General features: G+C 44.0%; 2 protein-coding genes across 2 annotated transcripts in view; both read left to right on the top strand.

The window, feature by feature from the left end:
- The window catches only part of LRRC2 (leucine rich repeat containing 2), an 865,563-nt gene that overhangs the window by 146,068 nt on the left and 696,595 nt on the right, over positions 1-22,900 (top strand). The gene's annotated exons all lie outside the window — the stretch shown is intronic.
- On the top strand, positions 14,859-16,076 carry LOC127047300 (uncharacterized). Its single transcript, XM_050945425.1, has one exon. The coding sequence runs from the start codon at positions 14,859-14,861 to the stop codon at positions 16,074-16,076; it is 1,218 nt and encodes a 405-aa protein (XP_050801382.1).

Below are 22,900 nucleotides of genomic sequence, written 5' to 3'. Positions count from 1 at the left end.
CATCACTGGCCAGGGTACAGTGTGACTGTTGTGTTTGTTTCTCGTTGATGAAACCCACCACCCCTTGATTGACTGATTCCCTGTAAGCTAGCACCCCCCCCCCCCCGCACCTCAAACACAGCTTGCCTTCTAAGGAAATAAAGTCACTCTCATTTCAAAACCATGTATTCTTTATTAATTAATTATAAAATGAAGGAGAGAACTGACAAGGTAGCCCGGGTGGGGTTTGGGAGGAGGATAGAAGGGAAGGAAAAGGCCACTAAAAAAATTTCATAATAATGACAGCCTTTTGGTTGGCCTGTCCACTGGGGTGGAGTGGGCTGGTGCATGGAGCGTCCCCCTACGCGTTCTTACTCGTCTGGTGGGTGAAGAGGCTAAGGAACATGGTGAGGGGGGGAGGGTGGTTATACAGGGGCTGCAGCGGCACTCTAAGATCCTGCTGCCGTTCCTGAAGCTCCACCATATGCCAGAGCATGTCAGTTTGATCACGCAGCAGCCCCAGCATTGCATCCCACCACTGCTGATCTTCCTGCCACCACGTCTCATCTCCAGCGTCCCTCCTGTCCTCACGTTCGTCCCTCCTGTCCTCATGGTCACTGGCATCTTTCCTGTACTTTGATACCACGTCCTTCCACTCATTCAGATGAGCTCTTTCATTGCAAGTCACTTCCATGATTTCTGAGAACATTTCGTCTCTCGTCTTTTTTTTCTGTCGCCTTATCTGAGACAGCCTTCGGGACAGAGTAGGGAGGCTTGAAAAATTTGAAGCTGCATGAGGGAGGGAAAAAGGGAGAAAAGTATTTAAAAAGATACATCTTACAGAACAAAGGTTATACTCTTTCACGGCGAACAACACTATTCACCTTACATAGCACATGTGATTTCACTACAAGGTCACATTTTTCATCTTAATATTGAGTGCCTGCGGCGCTGGTGTTAGAGATCTCACAGACGCAGGTCTGGGCAGCAGAATTCGACTTGTATGCGGCCATGGTAAGCCATTGTCTTTCGTCTTCTGCAGCCTTCATACATCCAGCGCCCTCCTTTCCCAAATAGCAAGCAAAGCCTGTTGAGTGCTGCTTCTTTCCTGTTAACGTGCAGCAGCAGAAACACCCCCACATCCAATTCTCTGAGATGATCGCTTTACCCCTCCCCCTGCCGCGTGGCTGGTATCATGGAAGATCACTGCTAAACACTCCCTTTCCCCCCCACACCGCGTGGCTGGTAGCAGGGAAGATCCCTGCTAGCCAAACGTGAAAAAGCTCAGCTCCACTTGGCTACCTGCAAGGAAGGATTTCTTTTAAGCCACAGGCAAACAGCCCAGTAGGAATGGCCATCTCTGTCCTCTTAATTAAATTCCTGAATTTCAACCAGGTTACCATGAACGATATCACTCTCCTGAGGATAACACGGTGAGATAAAGAACGGATGTTGCTTGAATGCCAGCAAACACCGGGACCGTGTGCAGCTAGGCTTTGTCATGCAGTGATACCAGATTACTTGCAACATGCATGGCATGGTCAAGTGTCCTACCATGGAGGACGGAATAAGGCTGCCCTGCCCAGAAACCTTCTGCAAAGGCTTTTGGAGTACCTCCAGGACAGCTTCATGGAGATGTCCCTGGAGGATTTCTGCTCCATCCCCAGACACGTTAACAGACTTTTTCAGTAACTGTACTGGCTGCGAATGCATCCCAAGTCCTCAGGGCAAATTAATCTTTAAAAAATGCTTGCTTTTAAACCATGTTTTATATTTACAAAGGTACACTCACCAGAGGTCCCTTCCATGGCTTCATTGTCTGGGATAGTGGCTTGGGAGAGCTGGGAGGGTAATTCTGTCAGGGTGAGAAAAAAGTCCTGGCTGTTGGGGAGAACGGAGTGCTGTCTGCTCTCTGCAAGCTCGTCCTCCTCTTCCTCCTCATCTTCCCCGTCTGCAGATTCCTCAGGCATGGCTGAGATTACCACCCCCACCTCGGAATCCACAGACAGGGTTGGGGTAGTGGTCGCGGACCCCCCTAGAATTGCATGCAGCTCAGCATAGAAGCGGCATGTTTTCAGCCCTGCCCCAGACCTTCCGTTTGCTTCTTTGGTTTTTTGGTAGGCTTGTCTGAGCTCCTTAACTTTCACGCAGCACTGTACTGAGTCCCTGGTGTGGCCTCTCTGCATCATGGCCTTGGAAATTTTTTCAAATGTTTTTTCATTTCATCTTTTGGAACGGAGTTCTGTTAGCACGGAATCTTCTCCCCATATAGCGATCAGATCCAGTACCTCCCGTGCAGTCCATGCTGGAGCTCTTTTTCGATTCTCCGGAGACTGCATTGTTACCTGTGCTGACGAGCTCTGCATGGTGACCTGTGCTGGTGAGCTCTCCACGCTGGCCAAACAGAAAATGAAATTCAAAAGTTCGCGGGGCTTTTCCTGTCTACCTGGCCAGTGCATACGAGTTCAGATGGCTTTCCAGAGCGGTCACAATGGTGCACTGTGGGATACCACCCGGAGGCCAATACTGTCGAATTGCGGCCACACTAACCCTAATCCGACATGGCAATACCGATTTCAGAGCTACTCCCCTAGTCGGGGAGGAGTACAGAAATTGGTTTTAAGAGCCCTTTATATCGATATAAAGGGCTTCGTTGTGTGGACGGGTGCAGGGTTAAATCAGTTTAACGCTGCTAAATTCGGTATAAACGCATAGTGTAGACCAGGCCTCACTGCCATGCAGAGCCTGCTCCTGCTTGCACACAGCAAGGGCTGGGCACACTCTTTCCCACGCTTAGTCTGTAGGACACATTAGATGCTCATCTTCTTTGGCACAACAGCGCTGGTGCTTTTGGGGATGAATAAATTGTGTACATGTGAACAACAGGTAATTTCAGACATACATAGGACCTGAACTGAAACAACAGCTGAGGTTACAGTTAGGGAGGAGTGAATTGATTGCGGAAGGTGGGGAAGCACTAGTCTCAATATTTGCCTATAGCCTGATCAGAACCTGAAACTACTTAGTGGTCTGGTGTGGATTAGCTCAGAACTTCAGAAACTCTATTCAGTCCAAAGGAATTCAGGAATAAGGGGCAGAGGGAAGGGTTGATCTCTTCCTGGGGTGAGTTCCAGATTGATGGATGAGTCACTACAAAGCTCAGTCTCTTACACTTAAAAATCTTATCCTTCAGGGTGACAGTTCTATGCATTCAGTCATGGTAGCTCAGGATCGAGAGGAGAACAATGGTACCTCAAGTAACTTGGAGCCGTCCCTTGTAGAGCTTGGAAAATGAGGGTCTAGTCCTGAAATTTGACCTGTTATTTTATGGGGAAACTCTGATAAGAGCCCACATGAGTTACATCAGCTTTTTGGTAAATTCACTGTTGGTTGCCAGCAGAGTAACACATATCCCCTCTACACAAAGTAGAGGAAGAATGGTAAATAACTGCATCTTCTATGCATGAACTTCCCTGTTCAGTAGTACTTCAGTTTATTATGGAGTAGAGTGTTTCCTCACAACCAGTCTGTACACAGTGGACCAGCTCCCCTAATTCTACTGATCTGTGCTTGGCAAAAAACGTGGTGTGCCTCTAAGCCAACTTTCCACTTTTCTCAGTCTTGCCCAACCTAGGGGCTGATTCAGCCCCTGATGTAACTCAGAAGTGCGTGTAGCTGCTGCTCTAAGTTACGGCACAGAGAACAGTCCTTCAGGGACTACAAGAGCCTACCCAGCTATGTCCAAGATGAGGCATAGAGCCAACTACATTGGTGTTATTCCACCTGGGGACTCCCCCTACATTAGAGGAATCCCTGGCTGCTGTTAGGGCAGCTGTCCATCATTACCAGCGTGGTTCAAAAGGGGTGGGACCAGGATCTAGCCTTGCATTTCACTTAATGCAGAGTGATATGGAATCTGAGAATGTACAGGCAGGAGATAAAGCCAAAAGCATTTCCCATGTTTAATCATTCATGATAATAAATTCACAATAAAAATGCCATGAAGGCTTTCCCTGGTACATGATGATTTATCCCTCAACAATATTCAAAAAGTATAATTGATGGATCAGTTAGAGAACCAAAGAGTAATAAAAGTTATGTTTCTCCATGCCTTTTGTGATATAATGTACTGAGCACTTTACACATTTCATAAACTTAATTGTCATCGTACTCACACTAGTGATCATCTCTGTTACAGCTATTATTTGTTACCCTAAAATACAGCTCCTAGTGTGCCATTCCACCAAGCAAGCTATCTGACATTAAGTAACCGAGCTTTGGCATTGCAGTTAACATGCAGAGATAAGGATACATATGAAATCTCCACTAATTGTGAAGTATTGTGTGCACTATAATAATAGTTATCAGTGTTAACCTTATTTGCTGATTAATAATTTCAGGTTGGATTGTGGCAAGTCCTTATGTTGCCACACAGGGGAGGACGTAATAAACTTTCCCCCTTTTATGGACACCTAAAGGCTGCCCACAATCACAGGCCCTGTACTAGGAGGGCCACAGGGGCTACTGCCATGCTGCTCCTCTGGGCAAAACTCACTGGAATGGAGACTAAGGGCAGAGATTAAGCAGAATCATAGCTTCATCCCTCCACTCTACATACTAGCTGGTACAGCTGGTGAAGGAAAGGGGAGTATGCTGTACATGTTAAAGAACTGTCATTAAGGACACATGACACATGACATGGACATGAAATAATTAAAGCAGGTGGTGAACAGCCCAGAGTCTGAAAATTATTCATCCAACTGCTTAAAAAAAATTCTTATAAAAAACAGCTACATTGGATTCTGAGCAGGAGGGAAAAATGCACAGAATCATTTGCTTGAGAAACTGATCAGAACACTACAGCAAAGAGAGTAAAATAGTCAGTTACATTATCTTCTCATGATGCTTCCTTATCTTCCCTATTTAGATCTCTTCTTTCTTCTACAACTTCCTTTGCCTTCTTTGGACTACACTTCTTTGACTGCCAGTGTACCCCAGAAATGAAAAAAGTCTCCCAGTGATTTTGAGGAACCCAATCCTCAATAGCACCTGCATCTCATTACCTTTTTTTTCTTTCATCTTCTCCTGCCTAAGTGCCCACAATGTTTGCTTTCTAGGGAGGTGCAACTGCTTTGCCATACTGGAGTCACAATGAGCAGTTCCCTGGCAGCCTATTCCAGGTTGGAACCTGCACTCCCCTTGGAACAAAACACTCTGTTTAACATTGATTTAAACGTGTTTTTACAATATGTGTGATTGGCACAACACCAAAGCAGCCTTTTTGATGATTTCCTAGCCCTTACTTTCTCCAAGGGAAGTTTTTTTCCCCTGCATGCCTCTCTGGGATTGGCCTTTTATGTTTGAGAGAGCTAAGTAGCTACAGGTCTAAAGTGGCCATTTTAGAATTGGCAGTCACTACTATATCTTCACTTCCATCTGGTAAGTACCTCTTATGTGTTCCCTTTCTCATTACTAAAGACATCTACATTTTCACTTTATGATATAATCATCAGTATATGAAAATAAACACCATTAGCAAAAATACAGCCTCATTTTCCCATGGCTGTACAAACATATACTCAGAAAAATCACAATTGGCTTTTGAACAATGTGCTAACTGTAAAGAGAGCCAATGCGTAATGAATATGATCTATAATGAATGAAGTGTGATCTCTGTGTCCCAATGCAGAGGCATTTGGAGGTTAGAGGAGTGGGGCCTGTGGCTCCATTACTACAAGGATTCATTAGATCCTTTCTTCCTCTGTAGGAGTTAGAAATTATGCAATACTATATTCCTGAGGCTCCATTGCTATACCACTGCCTAGAAGAAGAGGTACTGGAACTAGGGGTGCTGCTGCACCCCCTGGCTTGAAGTGGTTTCCATCCTATAAAGGGTTTACAGTTTGGTTCAGTGGCTCTCAAACCAAATTGTTCCAGCACCCCTGTCTATGAGAGATTCTTTCCCCTCCATTCCCCTGCAAGATTTGGGACCATGCAGAACTCCCATAGCCTTCAATTAGTGTTTGCTTGAGTAAGAATGTCAGCTTTGAACCCTTAGAAGTATACCTTTAAACAACTGTGGTATGGCTAACCAAAATTAATGCTTATAGGTAAAAGTCTCTGCAATGTGTTCATACTCATGGGCTAACTCTTCCATAGAGTTTCCTTATCAGAACTTTTATGTTCAGCCCTATTTTGTGCATACAAGCCATATTTCCTGTTTTAGAATAAAATTTGATTTTTTTTCATTTAAAAGGAAAGTATCTAGGCTTTGAGAACCCAAATGTAACCTACTTTAAATGAGTAGAATTTAAAGAGGAAGTGTCTCCAGATCTAAATAATGTATCCCCAGCATATATTTTAAAATCTCTAGTTCATTGCTGACAGATATAAACCAATAGCTGCTCTTCTTGACAAAAAATTTTGTGTTCCGTTTTCTAGTTTTGCAGGATATATTAATAAAAGAAAATTATTCCCAGAACACTGCATTCATAGTCTTATGATCATTCAGATGCATACTAATCTATTGTATAATAATTCTCCCGTGATTCTAAATGGGTGCCTCTGGGCATAAACAAACAGTCCTACTTAATATGTTTCTGTAATTGGTAGTAATCGCAGATTGTTCAGATGACCAATCACATTATTTCACTGTTTTCAGGCTAAATAAATAAAGTAAAATTTACTTTTAAGGCATTTTACATTTATTCGGGGGGGGGGGGGGGGAAAAAAGCTGCCACACCTTGGCTTTGTTTTAAAGAATATAGGTAAGGTGCTAGAAACAGATGTTTTGCAGTGTTTATATAACCTGAAAATGCCAGCTTTGGTGTAGCTGGCAATCTGAATACTTTTTAGCTCTGTTATGATGGCCATTGATGCTGTTGTACAAACAAAGGTGTTTTGTTAGGATAAGGTTCTAGCTAAATTGAAATTGCCATAGGAAAACAAGCATGTTAATTTTGGATCTTTTCAAAACAGAGAGAAGGGAAAACAAAGAAATGTTTGCCAAATAGGAAGGGACAAAAAAATGGGATTTTAAAAATATATATTTTCAAGTATCTAAAACAGCAAGGCAAAAATGGGGAGTGAAAAACAATAACATCTAAAAAAAAATCCTCAATTGCATTATTTTTAGTGAAGACTCGCTAGTATATTTGTGAAGTTGTGTGAAATATCTGCTAATACGTTGTGACAATTAGTCTTAAATGTTTATTTCTTTTTCTCCTTATGGTCCTCACAGGGCTTATATGCATTCCCACTTGTCCTTGACAGTTGAGAACAGGATAAGCATATTGAGGACAAATGTATTTTGGACAACTTTTTAAGATTAGTTTTACTTGTTTTTTGTTTTGTTTTGTTTTTTTAACAAGAAAAAGAAAAAAGAAAATTGCAATACTATGAGTGTTATTTTAGCAAGGGAGCTTAGAGGCTAGACCACAGGCCACCACGATTAAAGGAGTCAAAATTAAAGAAGAAAACCAAATCCTACACATACATCAAACACCTGCTACTACAAAACAGACCTACATTTTTAACCTTTGAACTTGATCCTGCAATCAGAGCAGTGTGGGTGGATTCATCCTTAGACCCACATAACTCACCACTGATGCAAGGAGACTTGCGTGGGTGCCAAGGTCTGCTCACAGAGATCTTGTTACAGGACTGTGGCTTTGAACAGCGACTGCCTCATAAAAGAGATTTTCATACCCGTTTCTTAGAAAAAATGATCATGTTAATAATACTTGCTGGGTGTCACTGTTGAAAGAGAAATATATTGTTGTATGTATGAATGTATGTTGTTAGAGAGATTTTCATCCTGACATGGTGTAAGTGTGCCATCTAAATGGGCAAAATTCGTGGACTGTATAATCTCTTGATGATGATTTTCACCAGGGATAAATTTGACCCTATAGATTGCATTAGCAAACTTCTCTTCCTGAGGTCTGTATATTCTGATAATTTTTTAAAAGGAGCATGGAAAGGGAGAACTAAACCTCAATGCTTTGAGACTTCTGCCTATCTATTTTAGTTTTAAGTACTGCTGTTTCAATATTTGCATACAGCAGCTGCTACATTGGCATCAAATGTGGTTCATGCTGCACTACCATGGACAATAGTATGTTCGAAGTCAGCAAATAGGCCAATAATGACTGATTTTATTGTACATGGTAATATTTTTTTATCACCATTGCACGAAAGTAATGTTACGAAACCATAGTTTAACAGCAATATGATATTAAAGGACATTCTGTCATTGGTGTAGCTAATTAGCTTACATCTTCCTGAGATTAGCTTGAGACACAACTCCAATGCACCAACAAGAATCGATCACTCTAATGAGAAGCTGAGCATATGAAAAAATATCCAAGAATACCTAGTTTAAAGATGACAGACACTATCCTAGCTTTGACTTTTGGGGGGATTCTTTCAATGCAGCAGCTTTTTGTTTTAGTGGCTGGAGATATATTTCTAGGTCACAGCAATAATTGCCATAATTAACTAACCAAGCCTTCCTGAGGCCCAATAAAATGTTTTGAGATGTAGATTACAGGGTCCTGTGGTATATAATTATAGTGAACTGCCTAGATTTGTGGCAATTATCCCTTGAGCTCTCGGTTTAAAATTTTTACCTTTTGGTGCAGTTTCAGGAGATAGATTTTTAAAGAGTTTGCTGTATTGCTCCATTATATATATATATTTTAAAAAAGCATGAACAGAGAAGAATAAACTACCAAGAGACAGGGACTAAAACCACTTATAATTTCTTTCTTATGGCAGCTGAGCAAAATGTTTATCAGAGAACTTCAAAACATGCAGAGCAAAGGAACATAAAACGCAGATGAGTTTATGCTTTGATGAATTATTTAACCTATTTTTTCTCCAGTGAATACAGCAATTTCTTTGTGAGATCACTTATCTAGCTGTTTATAGTGCATATACTGTATCCATGCCTTTATTATACAGTATAACTAATTGTGTTCCATATATTTTTTTCTGCTATTTTACTTTCATATCCATTGAGAAGACGTTAAAATATGTGCTTGATTCATTAGAATCTGCTGGCAGCACTTCTCTTTCTTGACACCCATTATCAGCGTGGTATCATCTGATTTGGCACAATAGAGTTGCTTTCATCTGATTTCAATAAGAGAAATTCAAAATTGCTCCATGCTGTGGCTCAGCTGCTGCAATTTCCCTTGTGACCCTTCCTCAATAGGCAGGACATTATTATTGGCATATTATTGACTACATTTATGCATTTGATTGCTTGCAATGAATCTGATTTCCACACTTTATAAATGTTTCACTACACTTCTTGAGTGTCTAAATGAATGATTTAGCATTGCCAGTTCTTACAGTGTAGAAATAAACAATTTAAAATTACTTTTTCACAAGTAATACATTTGACTTTAGGAAAACAACTGGAAAAATACTTCATGTTGAATCTGAATGGTAGTTGTTGTACCTAAAAGTACTTGCTTTGATAAAGCATGATTTTTGTTCTCTCTGCTTTTTGTGTAGCTAAATCTACCTAGTCACAGGGCCACAAACTTAATTCTTCCAAAATTTAGACTATGCTGCAAGCCTCTTGATAATAGAGATAAGTCTAAACTGGAATGTGTTTTCCCTTCAGATTTTGAGGAATTTGGGATCTGGATTCAGAAGTAAACATCTCAGCTTGTTTTAGAGTTGTTCTCCACCACCTCAAATGTGAGATCTGTATCCAGGACCAAATCTTTCAGCCCATGTTTCCTGAATAATAAAGGAAATGCAGAAATTGCTATACTGGATGGGACTGAGACAATAAGTGAATGACCTGCCCACAAGGAAAGTTCTTTCTTAATTTTGGGCAGCTGATTTTGGGTTATGGACTGACACAATGGGATTTACAGCCCTTATACATTTTTATCCTAGCTAAAGCAACTATGGATGTTTTCACTAAATTGTAAGCTCCATGTGCCAGGATCATCATCTTATGTTTTTGTATATCGCCTAGCACCATGGGATCCTGGTATGTGACAGAGGCTCTTATGTGTTATGGAAATACAAATACTAAAATATAAATATGCCATATTTTTCCAAATCCTATCATAATAGCAAGAAAATGGCCATTCAAGGAATTGTTAATGTTAATAATAGTTAAAAAAATACTAAGTTTATCTAACTATGAAGTTCTGAGACTCTGACATGAGACATCTTAGCTGAAGCCTGTGGTCTTAAAGATGAAGGGGAATTGTATCCTTGGCTACATTGGTGCTTTACAGCACTGCAACTTTCTCGCTCAGGGGTGTGAACCCCCCCCCCCCCCCCGAGCACTGCAAGATACAGAGCTGTAAAGCGCCAGCGTAAACAGTGCCGTAGTGCTGGGAGCGCGGCTCCCAGTGCTGCAAGTTAATCCCCATGAGGAGGTGGAGTACGTGCAGAGCTGGAAGAGCTCTCTCCCAGCACTGGCGCTGCGACCACACTCACACTTCAAAGCGCTGCCGTGGCAGCGGTCCTGCAGCAGCGCTTTGAAGTTTCGAGTGTAGCCAAAGTCAAACAAGGACATGTTTGTGCCTAACAAAACATAGTACAAATATGTACGATTTCCTTTTCTGTGAGATATTGTCACACTGTGCTAGGTTTGATGTATGTCTTTCTTACAGTTGTAATTCTCAGTTTCTTGAATAAATAATCCTGAGATTTCAAAGAATTCAAACAACATGTTGGCACATGTCCTAGTTGCCAAAAGTTTTTTTTTTTAAATCATACAATGAACAAAAAATGGTCATTGCTTTTCTAGTAAATATTCTATTGATGGTAGGATCCTCTTATGATTACGTAAGTGCCTGATTAAACTCTTCATACTTTACCTAGACATCTAAATTATTATGTTTCAGGACAGATAATTTATTGTTAGTTTCCTTGGACAAGTGCTGGCTATTTTGCTTCTTCTCTTGCCACTGACTGTTTGTAAAACAGATTTACCTACTTTCATCCTGCTCTGCTTTTCCCATAATCATCTAAATCTTTCATAAAATCTTATTATTTTAGTTGTGCATTTCCCATATGTTGGATGTGATACAGCTTCTCTTTACCAAATAGGCTTCCATATACAACAACATGGAGATATTTTGTAAAGGGTGAGATTGTGTGCATGTGTGTGTGCGCATGCTAAAATGCTTGAATGTAGACTTGGAACTGAGCAACAGTAAGGATCCAAAATTCAGATGTCTTCAGATCAGTGGTTTTCATTATAAGAATAAAATCTTGTAAATTCCTATAGTTTTCTTACAGGCCTGTTGGCTAAATTCTGCCCTTGGATATTTTTATCTATGTTCTAAGATTTATATACAAATGAATAAAGGGTGCCTTTCCATAATGTCTAGGCAGGCTTGCCATAGCTTAAAAATACAATATAACTCATCTGCAGCAAACCAGACAATTCAAAAGCTCAAATTCCCTTCCCCCTCCTGTAATAACCAAGCATTACAATAGACCCTCCACTCCCAATTTTCAAATGCCTGGGAAAAGAGATAAGCTTTGCAGCATGTCCTGCAGGTAATCAGATCTTATTATCTTGGAACAATGGCTGGAGAGTAAATTACAAAGCTGTGGGGCCTTCAGTGAGCACCCAAGCAATATCCCTTTCTTGTGTATACCAGTGGGGCCTCAACTTGAGTACTATGTCATCTCAACTGTATTGGTAGGGCACCAGGGGAGATGTGATCTCTGTAGTAGATAGGACTTAACCCATTTTGGACTTCATAGATCAAACTCAACACACTTGTACACAGAACTCCCACTAAAGCTAATGTGTGTAAGTATCTGAGAGCAGTGTTTGTCCCTGTATGTTCTGGTAACACTGTTAACTTTGGGTTAGAGTCTGCCGCCCTAACTCACCTTGAGTAGTATCTTACTCTGCAAATAACATATGTACAGTGCAAGGCAAGTAAAGTGGTGGTAGATTTTGTCACTAAATGAAGATCTTCCTTGGTTTTTTCTACAATCCAAATAAAAAATGAGCTTATCTGTAGAATATGTTGAGTTGTATTGTAGGCGCAACAATCAGTTCAGCCAAAGGGCATTTTAAAGTTATACGGCTATGGTAGAAATCATATGCAGTTACAGACTAATGGGATTTCATGCATTTTACTATACTAATATTTTCTGAGGCTTCCCAAATTCTATGAAAAGTAAGTACATCTAAGTAAGATCATAAGTATGTCTTTGCATATAAAAAATTGCCTGGTTCAGGCTAGCTTTTGCTTTCATTGTAACTCAAATTATATTGAGAAATGTAAAAGTTTAAAGAGAAAATCAGAAGAAGACAATGAAATAATTCCCCATTAAACAGTAAAATAAAAGTAGGTCCTCAAAGGCCAAATTCTGGTCCCATTGAAGTCTATGGTCAATGGCAAAATTGTTGTTAACTTCGTTGCTATCGGGATTTAGCCTCTAGAAAGAAACTAATAGCACCAGTTAGAGTCAGGTGTAATAGGTAAGTTGCTCCATACAACTCTGCTAATGCACCAGATTCAGACTAGCAACATGTTTATTGTAACTCACTGGGATCTTATTTTTCACCATAAAATCAATGGCAAATTATATGATGGCTTTGGGACATGCACAAATAAAGACAATGTTGGAGGGTGCAGTGCTCCAGGTAACTGGCAATATGGCGTGGGGTCAGAAGTTTACATTCTCAGGCCTACGACTGCCTTTCGAGCTAAACAATATGTTCCTTTAAAGTTAGCATGAGTACATGTAATCATTTATCATTTTCTTGTGTTCTTTTGTTTATGGTACAAGATGTAATCGATCAAAGGGGGGGGGTCAGTAGTATGGGTTAAGGATATAGTTAATTAAAAGATCCGGTAGTTAATGAATTGTAAATGATGAATTGTAGCACCTGTGAACATCTTTGTAAACAAGTAAGGTATATAAGACATGGCAACGGATAGTGATGCGTGCATGATCTGAGATTTTATATCTCCTTGCACCTTATTTGACTCAAATAAAGATACTTGCTTCTCCACTCCGGTGTGGTCATTGGGGATACGCACACCGGGCAAACGAACCCCAACTGTTGCCCCCCTGCAACAGCTTTGGCGACCGCGGCAGGACGGTCTGAGGCTGAAAAATTAGCCTTGCCCGGACCCTCTCCGGTGGCCGACGGACTGAGACAGTCACTGATGCCCAGCGCGCACCGGTGCTTTCACCGGGGGCCTCAGCGAAGTCTGGTACGGTCGACCCCGGGAGGCACAACGGTGCAACGCCCCAGAAGGTGGAGAAGCTTTGGTCCTGAGCGACGGTGAGGAACCGGTCTCGGGGATAAGGTAGGATAAAAGTTAAAGGGTTTAATCTGTCACCTGCTAAGACCTGGGGACGCCCAGGGTCTCCCGGTAAGGAATGGGACAGGGACAGTCACAGGATAAGGTAGCGTGCACGCCTTTAGAATGCATTCTGGTTGCATTCTCGGTAATTGGAAAATCTTTGGAATGGATCCACTAACTAAGGGTAAACTAAAAAGGTATTGTACAATAGACTGGCCTCAATATCAGCTAGAGGACCAGGAACGGTGGCCACCGGAGGGTTCAATTAATTATAATACGATCCTCCAACTTCTTTTATTTTGTCAACAAACTGGTAAATGGAATGAGCCTATTTATGGTCAGATATTTATGTCATTATGGAACAGAACAGATATTTTGAAGCAGTGTAATTTGATTCCAACAGGCTTAGGGAAGAGTTGTGAAAATGTTTAAAACTCATTATTTACTGTAATAGCAGGAGCGGGGTCACATTCGGCCACAGCACCCCCATTGTATGGTGACAAAGTCCCCTCAGCCCCGCCAATTGAGCCCGCCACAGGTTTGTACCCTTTAATTACTGAAACCCGAATCGCTCGCAATGCTACGGCTACTCAGGAGTTAACCACTATGCAGGTGTACTCTCATGTTCCTTTTAATTCTGTGGATCTAGCGGCTTTCAAAGCGCAGGCAGGGGAATTTTCTATCAACCCCTCCCGATTTATTTCAGTTTTTGAAGGCTGTCTGGTTAGTCATAAACCTGACTGGGATAACTGTCAGGTACTTCTGTGAACACTCCTCTCTGAAGTGGAGCGAAACCAGGTTTCAGCTAAGGCATGGGCAGAAGCAGAATGAAGATATGAGCAAAGTCTTGATACTTAGAAGGAGGCCAGGGAGGAATTACAGAAAATTATAGATAAATTCCTGCAGTGTGGGGTATTACAGGAGTGTCACTCAGCTTGGAATACCCCTATCTCACCAGTCCAGAAACCGGACGGCAGTTATCGATTGGTGCAGGACTTAAGAGCAGTCAACGAGAGGGTTAAGACTCTATACTCCCTCGTGCCCAACCTATATACGCTGCTAGCCTCTGTGGGGGGACAGTATTCATGTTTCTCAGTTCTTGATTTAAAGGATGCCTTTTTCACAATTCTGGTGGACACAGGGTCCCAGGAAATTTTCTCCTTTGAATGGGAAGACGCAAACAGGAATAAAAGGCAACTGTGTTGGACGGTGCTGGCACAAGGATTTAAGAATTCCCCCACTCTTTTCGGTCAAGCTTTATCCCGGGACTTGGAAGGATGGGAAAATGAGAACAAAGTCCTTCTCCTACAGTACGTTGATGATTTATTAATCGCAGCAGTGGGACTAGAAATATGTCTCCAGGCAACCGTAAGTCTTTTAAACTTTCTCGGGCTGCTGGGGTATCGCGTGTCAAGAAATAAAGCTCAAATTGCCCTCCCCGAAGTACGTTACCTAGGCTTCCAGATCAGACAGGGGGAGCGTCAGCTTTCAAGGGGGAGGCTTGAAGCTATTTGTCAAGTTTCTACTCCCCGGAATCGCAAGCAGCTCAGAGCATTCCTGGGAATGGCAGGATTTTGCCGCATATGGATTCCAGATTTTGGACTGATAGCTAAGCCACTGTATGAATGTGTTAAAGGGACCGATCAGGAACCATTTTACTGGACAGCAGAGGCAAATAATGCCTTTACCTTAATAAAAAGAAAATTGATGGAAGCCCCAGCCCTGGGTCTGCCCGATCTCTCTAAGCCCTTTCAATTGTATGTACATGAAAGAAAAGGGGTGGCCCTGGGACTACTTACACAGTTATTGGGCTCTTGGAAACGCCCAGTGGCTTATTTCTCCAAACAATTGGATCAGGTTGCTAGGGGGTGGCCGGCATGCCTACGGGCAGTTGCAGCTACAGCTCTGGTATTAGAGGAAGCAGAAAAACTGACTTTGGGGGGAGCTGTTCAAGTATACACTCCACATATGGTCCAAGCCTTACTGGACACAAAGGGGGGTCTCTGGCTCACCCAAGCCCGGGTAGCCCGGTATCAAGCTAAGCTCTTAGAGAACCCCGAAGTTACCCTGCAGGCTTGCCCCTCCCTTAACCCAGCCACCTTGCTGCCAGAAACAGAGGGCCAAGAGCATGACTGCTTGGAAGTTATAGATGCCCAGTATTCCAGCCGTCAGGATTTAAAAGATCAACCTCTTCCTAACGCAGACTATGAGTGGTACACGGATGGCAGTAGCACTGTTGTAAATGGACTTAGAATGGCGGGCTATGCCGTGGTGTCTCTCTATGAAACTGTGGAGGCAAAAAGCCTGCCCCCCGGGACTTCAGCCCAGCTAGCCGAAATAGTGGCTTTAACTCGTGCGCTTGAATTGTCAAAAGGGAAAAAGGTTAATATCTTCACAGACTCTAAATATGCTTTTGGTGTACTACATGCCCACGCAGGTTTATGGAAACAAAGGGGATTATTGACGGCTCAAGGCTCTCTGGTCAAGCACGGGTTACAAATTCTTCAGCTTTTGGAGGCCGTACAACTCCCCTTAAAAGGTAGCAGTAATGCACTACAGGCTCATCAAAAGAAGGATCACAGTATTAACCGAGGAACACTGCTAAGACTGTGGCTCTTAAACTTGTTAAAGAGATTTTTCCTAGATTTGGCCTGCCTCGATGGATGGAGTCTGACCAGGGAACACACTTCACCTCAAAAATTGTCCAGAATGTCTCGGATATCCTCCAGCTCAACTGGAAACTTCACACCCCTTGGAGGCCACAGGCCAGTGGAGTGGTAGAATGCACTAATCAGACACTCAAAAGGCATCTAGCCAAGATATGTCAGGAAGCGTCTTTAAAGTGGCCTGATGCCCTACCTTTGGTTTTACTCCGCATTCGAGCTCTTCCTAAGGGAAGAACTGGTTAAGCCCCTTCGAGATTATGTTTGGAAGGGCATGGCCTATGAATGGTACCCCGATCCTGCTAGGGGAATGGGAGGCTGGGTGTGGATATTTGTCTCAGTATATGTGTTCTCTGTCTGCTGTTTTATGTTCTTTTTACAGATACATTAAGGACTCTCAGCCACTCCCTTTGGATGCACCTGTCCATTCCCTACAGCCAGATGACTTCGTCCTTGTCCGTACCTGGAAGGACGAACACCTCCTGGAACAGTGGGAAGGACCCTATCTCGTCTTGCTGGTGTCCCACACGGCAGCTAAAGTAGAGGGACACAAAAACTGAATTCACTACTCCTGACTAAAAGCTTTACCTCCGCCGCAGAATCCAGACACTAAGCAGTGGACGGTTCAGCCTACCGGAACCAGAGAATCGGAAGATTTGGGACTCAAGTTATTGTTTAAACGCAAATCACTCTAATTTGGCCATGTTTTTAATACATGTATGGGTGTTTACTGTTTCTGGACAGCTGGCCCCTTTATCCTTCCGCTTCCCAGAAAATAACTGGTGGGCCCTTTTAGCTGTCACAGCCTCTAATTCTTCCCACTTTTGTGTAGGGAGTGGTTACACTTTAGGGTCTGTATTTACTACTTGTTTTGTGGGAGTGGCTATGCCCTTGCAAGAAATTCACAAATATACTAAACTTGCTGGTTTCAATATTAAATTGACAGCTAGGCATCTGTCTCTGTTTGGTTCTATCGCAAGTCCTAAGCCCTATACAAACCAGCATCGTCTTCAGATTAGGCTAATGGCCGTGTCCTCAAATGTTACTTCCTGTTTTACTATTGTAGGGGCACAGAAGGTTGATACTAATTTAACCAACCATGAGATGAATTCTTCTGTTTCCCCAATCCCGACTTCTTATTTTTTGCACACTTATACCTTCCCCGTGGGTGGTTTTTGCTCTGCGGACTAACCGCATTTACCTATGTCCCAGCTAACAGTTCGGGAGGCCCTTGTTCTCTCGGACGATTAACCATGGGGGTTGTCCCTGGTCATGCTCTAGTTCTAAAGACACCGGGGCCTACCCGAGTCCAGAGAGCTCGGCGTGGCCTGCCTCTGGACGAAACCTGTGATTCTAAGGTAAATCTGGTGTCTAAATCTCAGGCTATAGCCCTTGCTACTTCATTGGTCGGAGTCCCAGGCCTGGCCTTAGATGCAGAGCTCCAACTGGCAAAAGTGGCCTGTGCCCTTGCCAAGTCCATCAATCTAACTTCCACTTTAATCTCTGACTTGGCCTCGGAACTCACAGGGGTCCGAGAAGGGGTACTCCAAAATCGAGCTGCAATAGATTACCTCCTCTTAAGGCATAATCATGGGTGTGAGGAATTTAAGGGTCTCTGTTGCTTTAACCTTTCTGATCACAGCCAAAGTATTGAAAATAGACTAGCTAAGTTGCATGACCTTGTCACTCATATAACGCAAAATAGTGACAATGAGTGGTGGGGTTCTTGGGGTTTTGGTAATTGGTTTGGGTGGCTTAAAAGCATTTTTACCTCCCTGCTAGTGGTAATAGCAATTGGTTTGCTCTTCTGCTGTGGTCTGCAGATAGGAGTGCCTTGTTGTAAAATCTGTCTTTCTGCCCTCCGTCAGCCAACAGAAATGTACCCCCTTAGGGCAGTCTCGCTGCCAACATCAGGTGGCTTGCCCTTTGATCTTATTCTAAGTAATGAATATGAGAAAACTCAACGAAAGGCCTTTGAGTATTCTCAAAGGGGGGATTGTTGGAGGGTGCAGTGCTCCAGGTAACTGGCAATATGGCGTGGGGTCAGAAGTTTACATTCTCAGGCCTACGACTGCCTTTCGAGCTAAACAATATGTTCCTTTAAAGTTAGCATGAGTACATGTAATCATTTATCATTTTCTTGTGTTCTTTTGTTTATGGTACAAGATGTAATCGATCAAAGGGGGGGGGTCAGTAGTATGGGTTAAGGATATAGTTAATTAAAAGATCCGGTAGTTAATGAATTGTAAATGATGAATTGTAGCACCTGTGAACATCTTTGTAAACAAGTAAGGTATATAAGACATGGCAACGGATAGTGATGCGTGCATGATCTGAGATTTTATATCTCCTTGCACCTTATTTGACTCAAATAAAGATACTTGCTTCTCCACTCCGGTGTGGTCATTGGGGATACGCACACCGGGCAAACGAACCCCAACTGTTGCCCCCCTGCAACAACAACCCCCAAAATGATAAAACCAATGATCATTTGTATGATCCAAGCCGGGACACCAATTCTGTTCTGGGCACTCTCATTTAGTGCAGAAGAGTGGAGAAGAAGGGTGGCTTTACACCCAGTGGTGTGCTGGAGCCTGTCTGCCCCCCTAGTCCAGTTGTAGCAGCCTCAGTCTCCACCTACCCTCTACCTCAAGAGACCTTACAAGCAGCCAGGATTAACTGGTCCAGACCACCAGGGGTATTCCTACATGGAATTTTGCCTAGCACAGGGGTTGCCAGGTGTCCATTTTTCAACCGGAATGCCTGGTCTAAAAGGGACCCTGGTGGCTTCGGTCAGAACCACTGACCGGGCCTTTAAGAGTCCAGTTGGTGGCACAGTGAAGCTAAGTCAAGCTCCCTGCGTATCATGGCTCCATGTGGCTCTCAGAAGCAGTGGTATGTCCCCCATACAGCTCCTACACGTACGGGGAAGCCAGGAGGCTCTGCACGCTGCCCGATGCTCCAAGTGCCAGTTCCCATTGGCCAAGAACCGCAGCCAATGGGAGCTGCAGGGGTGGTGCCTGCGGATGAGGCAGCACACAGAGCCGCCTGTCTGTGCCGCCACATAGGAGCTGAAGGGGGGACATGCTCCTGCTTCCAGGAGCTGCTTGAGGTAAGCGCTACCTGGATCCTGCACCCCCTTCCACACCCCAATCCCCTATCCCAGCCCTGATCCTCCTCTCACCCTCCAAACCCCTTGTTCCCAACTCAGAGCACCGTCCTGCACCCCAAACCCCTCATCCCCAGTGCCACCCCAGAGCTCGCACCCCCAACTTGAACCTTCACCCCCCCCATATCCCAACCCCCTGCCCCAGCCCTGATCCCCGTCCCACCTTCCAAATCCTTCAGCCCCAATCCAGGACCCCCTCCTGCATCCCTCATCCCTAAGTCCTATCCCAAAGCCTGCATCCCCAGCCAAAACCCTCACTCCCCCTGTATCCCAAACCCTTGCCCCAGCCCAGAACTCATTCCACACCCTAAACCCCTCACTTCTGGCCACACCTCGGAAACTACACCCCCAGCCCAGAGTCCTCCCAAACCATTACCCCCTGCCTCAACCCAGAGCTCCCTCCCGTACTCCGAACCCTTTGGCTCCATCCCCCAGCCCAGAGCACTCTTTTACACTCCCAAACCCTCATCCCCATCCCCACCCCCAACCCAGAGTCTGCACCCCCAACTGGAGCTTTCACACACCACCGTACCACAACTGCCTGCCCCAGCTCAGAGCCCACTCCTGCACCCCAAATCCCTCATCCTTGTCCTCACCCCAGAGCCTGCACCCCCAGCCAAAGCCCTCACCCCCTCCCACACCCTAGCCCTCTGAGCCAGCCCGGTGAAAATGAGTGAGGGTGGGGACAGCGAGCAACAGAGGGAGGGGGATGGAGTCAGCGGGGGCAGGGCCTCTGAGAAGGGGAAGGGTAGGGATTGGGCCTCGGAGGAGGGGCAGGGGAAGGGTGTTTGGTTTTGTGTGGGTAGAAAGTTGACAACCCCTAATCCCATGTGGCTCGATCCACTGGCTTTATGCCTCTTTACACCATCAGAATTTGGGTGAAAGAATTATGAAAAGAAATTGCAGCCTTAGCATTTCAGCCCATAGATGCAGAGTAATGTTCAAACCCACAGCACAATGTAATTTCTTGGGGAGGAAAAATATTTGTAGAGGTTTGTCTGTTGGAGCAGTTCATTATAAGCTGTGAGATGTTTTGTTTTAAAAACTTTTTGATTTGATTTGATTTATAACTATTTGATTTATAACTCTTCATTTACTTAAATGCATAGCAAGTACTTAAACATTCTTACCCCTGACCCAAGTAGTTAACCATGTTTGGGGGTTGTTTCCATTAGCAGAAACTGATGATGGAATCACATTCCTTTGATGCAATCCTGTTTATTGTGCGCATTCTTTGTATAATCCTGTTTCTCTGAACACAGTAGGAATCAGTTAGCAGGAAACAGTTTCTTTACTTGCGGTTCAAAGACACTTTCTAACCAACACTCTATCCAAAAGCCCTCTGACTAAGCTTTTTGGGCTAGATTCATAAGGAGATGCTCCAGCCCTGGAGCACCCATGGAAAAAATAGTGGGTGCTTAGCACCCACTGGCAGCCTTGCAAATCAGCTCCTTCCCCTCCCTCCCAGCGCCTCCTGCCCACCATGATCAGCTGTTCAGTGGCATGCAAGAGGCACTGGGGGGGGAGGGGGAGAAGTGAGGGCAGAGTGCACTCAGGGGAGGGGGTAGAGTGGGTGTGGGAACAGGTGGGATGAGGATAGAGGCTTGGGGTAAGGGGTGGAGTGGGGGCGGGGCCTGGGGTTAAGCAGAGGATTGAGCACACCCCTGGCAATTTAGAACGATGGCACTTCTGAGAGGATGTAGGTGTCACAACACTCAGTATTGGGGTGCCTAATTTTTAGGTACCCTGATGTCTAGCAGAATTCACAACTTTGAGGTAAGCACCCAGGTTTCCTATACAATCCAGGGATATAGTTAAGTGCCTAAAACTAGGATTAACAAAAGCCAGCATGCTGAGTGGAGAGCTGCTTAAGCGAGGAATGTAGCCTAAACTTAGCCCCTGACAGGGAGCTAGGTGCTTCTCATCACTTGGGATTACAACCATGGACCCTCTCCTGGAGTTAGGCTGGGAAAGCAGTGTCAGCTTGTCCTGCAGTGGCTCAAGAGTATGAGTCCCAGCTGCAGGGCAGACTTAAGTATCAGGGCACATATCCCAAACTGGCTCTGAGTTCTATACTTAGATTTCACCAACCAAGTATCAAGCGTAAATGCCTCAGGCACTATAACAGCCTGACCATGGAGTCACAGACAGTCCCCTTGGGTACTCTGGGCTATCTTGCCACCTAGGTAAGCTTGCCTTTGTGACAGATGGTCCCTTACACTAAAAATCACAATACTCCCAATATCAAAGGACTAGTTGCTTACCCCATGTCAATTACATTTTAGAGCTTACACCAAAGAGAGTGCTTGCAGCTAATCCTATAATAAACTATCTAACAGTTTATTAACTGAGAAGAAGAAATAAGAGTTATTTACAAAATTAAAGCAGGTAAAGAAACAGGCATGAATAAGCACTAGTCTTAAGTTTTAAAAGGTGATAGAAACTGCTGCAATATGCAAGTTCTATAGGTCCTTTAGGGTTAACCCAGGCTGAGAAGCTGGGGATCTCTTGCTTATGCCTACAAATCTTGCCCTCCCAAAATCTGGCATTGGCCACTGTCAGAAGATAGGTGACTGGGCTAGAGGGACCAGTATGGCTATTGTTATGTTCTTATAATCCAAGAAGTATAGAGGTATAGTGTCTTCTTGTTAGGGCTTCTTGTTGAGTGATGTAGTTATACTGATGTAAGCCCCTGTGTAGACAGCACTATGTTGAGGGGAGAGTGTCTCCCGCCAACATAACTATCACCTCTCGGGGAGGTGGCTTAACTACTCCAATGGGAGAGCTCTCTCCCAGCGTAGAGAGTCTTCATTAAAGTGCTGCAGTGGCGCATTTTAAGTGTTTTAAATGCCCTTTAAGGATTTTTATTCCATTCCCCACAGAGTTCAAGCTGATAGGGTGAGTTCATGCACACACCTCCTCTCCATATGGGTGGAGGATGGGGAGGAATGCACTTAACAAAGTCTTTTTCTTTAATGTTTCTCAATGGCTCATTTGGTTTCAATGGGCCTTCTTGATGGGGAGGGCTTAACACCTTCTGTATGAAGCCAGCATTTTACATGAATGAATGCATCCTTCCTGTTTGACTCTGGGCTTGTCTTCGTGTACAGCACTACAGCAGTGCTGTAGAGCTTTAGGGCTTGGCTACACTTGAGAGTTACAGCTTTGGTGGCTTTACAGCGCTGCAACTCACTCCCCGTCCACACTGGCAAGGCACATACAGCGCTGTATCTCCCTGGCTACAGCACTGGTTGTACTCCACCTCGATGAGAGGAATAAAGAGAACATCACTGCTTTTGCAGCGCTGGGGTGCCAGTGTAAACAGTGATTAATCTTTCTACACTGTAACTGACCTCCAGAACCTTCCCATAATGCTTTTAAGTAAAGATAACACTCTTTGTTTTATTGTGATGCCTCTCTTTGTTTTGTTGTGAACTCGGGGCTCCCGGAGCTACTTATCTAAAAAAACAAACACAGCTACTGTTTGCTCGAGCAGAGCCATGCAGGGGGATGAATGTCCACAGCTAGTGTTTGCTTGAGGAGAGAAGCAGCCCGGTCAGCGGGAAGGGAGGGTCTGTTTTGGAGCAGCTACTTATCTGGTCTGTGAGGGAAAAAAACAAAGGCAGCTATTTGCATTTAGTGAGTGAGAGAGGGGTGGGGGAAGGGGTCGAAACTTGCAAGGCAGGGAGCTGACACAGTGTCAGCTTCAAAAATCCACTCTCTCTCTCTCTCCCCCACGCTTCCTGTCCCACCCTTGTCTTTTGAAAAGCACG

The sequence above is a fragment of the Gopherus flavomarginatus genome, chromosome 3 (assembly GCF_025201925.1).
Source record: "Gopherus flavomarginatus isolate rGopFla2 chromosome 3, rGopFla2.mat.asm, whole genome shotgun sequence".
In the NCBI taxonomy this organism is placed as follows: Eukaryota; Metazoa; Chordata; order Testudines; family Testudinidae; genus Gopherus; species Gopherus flavomarginatus.
The sequence above is the reverse complement of the archived record's forward strand: the minus strand, read 5'-3'. Positions and strand labels throughout refer to the sequence as shown.